General features: G+C 62.3%; 1 protein-coding gene across 1 annotated transcript; it reads right to left on the bottom strand.

Moving 5' to 3' along the window:
- Nucleotides 1-301: 301 nt before the first annotated feature.
- Tlx3 (T cell leukemia homeobox 3) lies at nucleotides 302-2,598 on the bottom strand. The gene is made up of 3 exons (XM_085694304.2): nucleotides 2,037-2,598; nucleotides 1,450-1,693; nucleotides 302-555 (listed from the first exon to the last, which is right to left on the bottom strand). Exons 1-3 carry the CDS (start codon nucleotides 2,596-2,598, stop codon nucleotides 345-347), a joined length of 1,017 nt encoding a protein of 338 aa, XP_085550430.2. The 3' UTR covers nucleotides 302-344.
- Between the last annotated feature and the right edge of the window lie 1,493 nt (nucleotides 2,599-4,091).

Below are 4,091 nucleotides of genomic sequence, written 5' to 3'. Positions count from 1 at the left end.
AAGCCAAAACTTTTATTATTTACACGTTTGGGCAAAAGTACAAAGTATAATACAGGCGCCCAGCCCGGGGGTGCGGGCGCGGGGCGGAGTAACGTAAGGCGCTTCTTTGTCAGGCCCGGGCCTGGGGCGGGACAGGGCGCGGGGCGGGGGCTCGGATTGTGCAGTCGCGCGGACCCGGGCCCAGCCCCCCTCCGCGGCCGGCACTGTGCGGCGCGCCCCAGGGCCCACGCGAGCCGGGCCGCCCAGCCCCTCTCGGCCCAGCTTTCCTTCCCAGCCCGGCTGGGGGACCCGGGCGCCCCGCCTGGTGGGGGCAGCGATCTGTAGCTACGGTGCGCGCTGGTGGCTCACACCAGCGAGGTGACAGCGGGGACCTTGGAACTGTCCTCCTCCCAGGGCTGCAGGTTCTGTAGAGCAAAGAGCGACGAGTTGTGCAGACAGAGCGGGTCGGGCTGGATGGAGTCGTTGAGACTCTTCTGGAAGGCGTCGTGTTGCAGCTGCAGCATGAGCCGGCTCGCCTGCTGCCGCTCCGCCTCCCGCTCCTCTGCCGTCTGCCGCCTGCACCCAGGGAGGGAGAGGGACAGTACTGTCACGCACTGGGCATTGCTAGGCCACCAGCGTGCCCCAGCCCTCCCGGGAACAGGGCAGCCTAGCCCCTCGAGGCGCGGAGCCGCCCGCTGCCCGCCCGCACACACTTTCCCCAGGCCCGTGGGGTGGGAGGGCGGGTGGGACGGCTGGGTTTTGTTTGTACACCCCGAGGGCGCTGGAAGGGCACTTTGCCCGCCGTCCACCTGCACACCGGATTTTGTGGTTTCGCCAACAATAAATCTTGTTTTTTTGTGTGTGTGTTTTGTTGTCCCCTGCGGGATAACAGCGACAGGGCAATGTATAACTGCCTCGGCCCTGCGGCCAATGGGGTCACTTGGGCCCACGGATGGACTGGCTGGCTGTGCACCACTAGCTGGGCAGTCCCGGATGGGGTCAGTTAGATAAGATTCTCCCAGACACTGTCTTGAAGCCCTCTCTAAGACACGTCGCTTCGTCGTTTACGGGTTAGATGAAAGCAAGGCTCATACAAAAAACAGAGTTGGAGTGAGGACCGTATAGCCCTGGCCATCAATCCGAAATCCGAGTGGGTGGGCTGGAACGGGAGAGGGAGGAGAGTGTGGGAGGCCCGGGATGTGTGTGGTGGGGGGGCAGGTGGGAGGAACCCAAACGAGCAAAAGAGGCGAAACAAAACACTGGCGAGGTGGGGCTGGAAATGGAGACGCGGAGGCATAGGAGAGGTGGAGAGAGGAGCACAGGTTGGTGGGAAGGAAGGACAACAAATCTGGAAAAGAGGGGGGATGCGTGGTTCAGGGAGCACGGGCAGGGGATGGTACAAGAGAGGGCAGGATGCTGGGCTGCGGCGCAGGGCGGGGCAGGTGAAGGGCAGGGCCGGGCCTCTCTCACCGCCACTTGGTCCTCCGATTTTGGAACCAGGTCTTGACCTGCGCGTCCGTCATTTTGAGGGACTTTGCGAGCGCCGCCCTCTCGGCCGAGGCCAGGTACTTTTGGCGATGGAAGCGCTTTTCCAGCTCACAGATCTGCACCCGGGAAAAGGACGTGCGCGGCTTCTTACGCTTGGGCGGCGTCCGGTTCTGGTAGGGGTGGCCAATGCGCCGGGTCACGGTGAAGGGCGTGAGCGCGGCCGCCGCTGCAGAGACACATGAGGCCCCTTGAAGCCCAGCCCCACCACCGTTCAGGCCGCACGTGGAGCCCCTGGGGACACAGTGCTCCGCTATTTCGTTCGTCCCGCGCGTCCCCGGCAGCGCCGAGCTAGGCAGGGACGCCCCCCCCTTCCCTGGGACGCTGGTTTCTTTTTCCCTCAACTCTCGGATTTCCCCTCCCCTCCACGGCCGCCCCGAGCCCTGGGCACCTAGGCCTCCGCCATGCCTGGGCCTCTGGACTCGTTCCTGGGAGTGGAGGAGTGCACAGGGCGCGGCGCCCCTGGCCCCGGGAGGGCCGAGGCCTGACTCCTGGTGGCCCGCTCTGCTCACCTGTGAAGCGGTCCTTCACAAAGCGGCGGCTGCTCTCCATCCAGGGGAAATTGAGGCCGCCCAGGCTGGAGACCGTGGGCACGGAGGGCATGGCGGGCAGCGCACTAGGCAGAGGCGGTGGCACGGCCCCGGGTAGCGGCCTGTGCGCTGGCACCCGGATCACGCCGGCGGGGGCCAGGCTTAGGTTGACACTGTAAGATCCCGCGTCCTCGAAGGGCGCGCCGAGGCCCGCAAAGGAGGCGGGCAGAGACGGGTACGCGGCGCCCGGACGGCCCCCGGGGGGCCCTCCCAGGTAGCTGGCGCCGTCGGGGCCCCGCGGGGCGGGTGCGCTGTCCTGGTCCGGGCTGTTGAGGATTTGGTCGATGCCGAAGCTGATGGGCTCGTGCGGGTGTGGGGTCTGCGCGCTGGCGGGCGCCTCCATCCTGGGCGGGTGGAAGGGCTGGGTTGGGCTGGGCGGGGAGGCGGCTGGGTCCCCGTTACGGCGCGGCCATGGAGCGCCCGGCGCCTCCAGTCGCACTGAAACTTTGCCAAGAGTGCGCGGGCCCGACAGGCTCTGTGTCATCTTTCTTGAACCGAACCTGGAGTTTCCGCTGCTAATTCCTCTCCCGCCGCAGCCATTGGCTGCGATCAACAAGCCTCTCTCCTCTCATTGGCTCCCGGCTTTCAATAAAGGCCTAATTCATGGAAATAGGAGCTTAGGGACTGTTCCAAGGTGACATCATTTTAACAAACGAACAATAGGTCAAATTTATTAGCCGGGATAATGGGCGGCGGATATTAGCGCCCGAACCGCAGCCTCTCAAACCCGAAATCTAACGAAGCTGCAATTAGCAGACGCTCCCCGCTCCGAGCCTGGCCGCTTCCCGCCGCCTCAACCGCGGGCAGGCGCGCTGCTAGGGAAATGGCCTTTTGCCGCGGGGGTTTTCGTTGTCTTCTAAATTCTTTCATCTGAGCAAACCCCAAACAAAATGAATCTTCAGTTACAATGGAGATGCAACCTAAGAACAGTCCTATGAAATCTGCGGAAGCCTCTGGGTCGCTCGCCCTCCGCCGGAGCAACGAAAGCGTCGTATCGTGGGGTGCAAGCTCGGAGCTGTCCACGCGTGGATCAAGGAGAACACTGGAGCATTCTCCATGCGTCCGAGGACACCCGTGTGGGAAGAATTTGCCCCCGCCCCAGCTTTCAACGAGGCGTCGCGGCCACTTTGGAGACGCTCCCTGGCCCCAGCCAGGAGGACTGAGCGGTGACTCGCAGGTGCCCACGCGTGCGGGGCCCGGCTGGACTAGGGACCCGAGGTCAATTGGTGGGCAGCTGGGATCCGGCCCCTCGAAATTCGTTGCGGGATAGACGGGGCTGTGGTCGTGGGGTTGGGGATCCCTCCGAGTGTCAGCAGGTTTGGGGACCTCAGTTCGCTAGTGGCACTGGAGGGGGAGGTTCCCATTTAGAGCAAATGGAGACATTTCCTTAGAAAATTCGAGCAGCGAGCACCTGCCGGCTCCAGTTCAGATTGGGCACTGACCACCCTAAGTTCTGCGGTCGCCTCCGCAACTGTCCACTTCATTCAGTCAGCACCTTGGCCAGTACCACATGGGGCGCGGTCACCTTTCTCCCCGCCTAGGTGAGACCCAGAGTCTTTTCCTAGCCTCGGGTCGTAAAGTCGTTGATCGTAGTAAATTCTGGGCGCTGAACTCCCGGCAGGGCTCTTTCTCTCGTTCCCAGAGTGTAAAGACCCCAAGCGATCTCTGTGCGGTTGGTCAGAAGTTGTGTGCAGATTTGGGTGGGCCACTTCCCAGCTGGGTAAGCTCGAGCTAGTGACTCCTTCATTTTAGGCTTTGGGCTTTCATTTGTAAAACGGGGTAAGGCATGGTGTTAGCGTTAGTGCATGGTGAGAGAGAACTGAGACTGCTAAGAGCATAGAGCCTTGCACTTAGCAGGGCAGCAAATCGGTCAGCTCCCTTCCCAACCCCACACTCAGTGTGATGGATGGTGTATTATATTATTTTTATTTTGTTTATTTTGTTGGGAGTTTTATTTTACAGAGGTATTGTGGGCAG

The sequence above is a fragment of the Myodes glareolus genome, chromosome 9, assembly GCF_982192425.1.
Source record: "Myodes glareolus chromosome 9, mMyoGla1.1, whole genome shotgun sequence".
NCBI lineage: Eukaryota > Metazoa > Chordata > Mammalia > Rodentia > Cricetidae > Myodes > Myodes glareolus.
Note: the sequence above shows the minus strand (reverse complement) of the source record. Positions and strands in the feature narration are given on the sequence as shown.

Bases quoted from the DNA above. Each gene is read 5' to 3' on its own strand.
- Tlx3 (XM_085694304.2), bottom strand. From the start codon at position 2,598: ATGACACAGAGCCTGTCGGGCCCGCGCACTCTTGGCAAAGTTTCAGTG. The intron at 1,694-2,036 runs GTGAGCAGAGCG...GTGTCTCTGCAG, and splicing joins TGTGAAGGACCGCTTCACAG to CGGCGGCCGCGCTCACGCCC. The intron at 556-1,449 runs GTGAGAGAGGCC...CCCTGGGTGCAG, and splicing joins AATCGGAGGACCAAGTGGCG to GCGGCAGACGGCAGAGGAGC.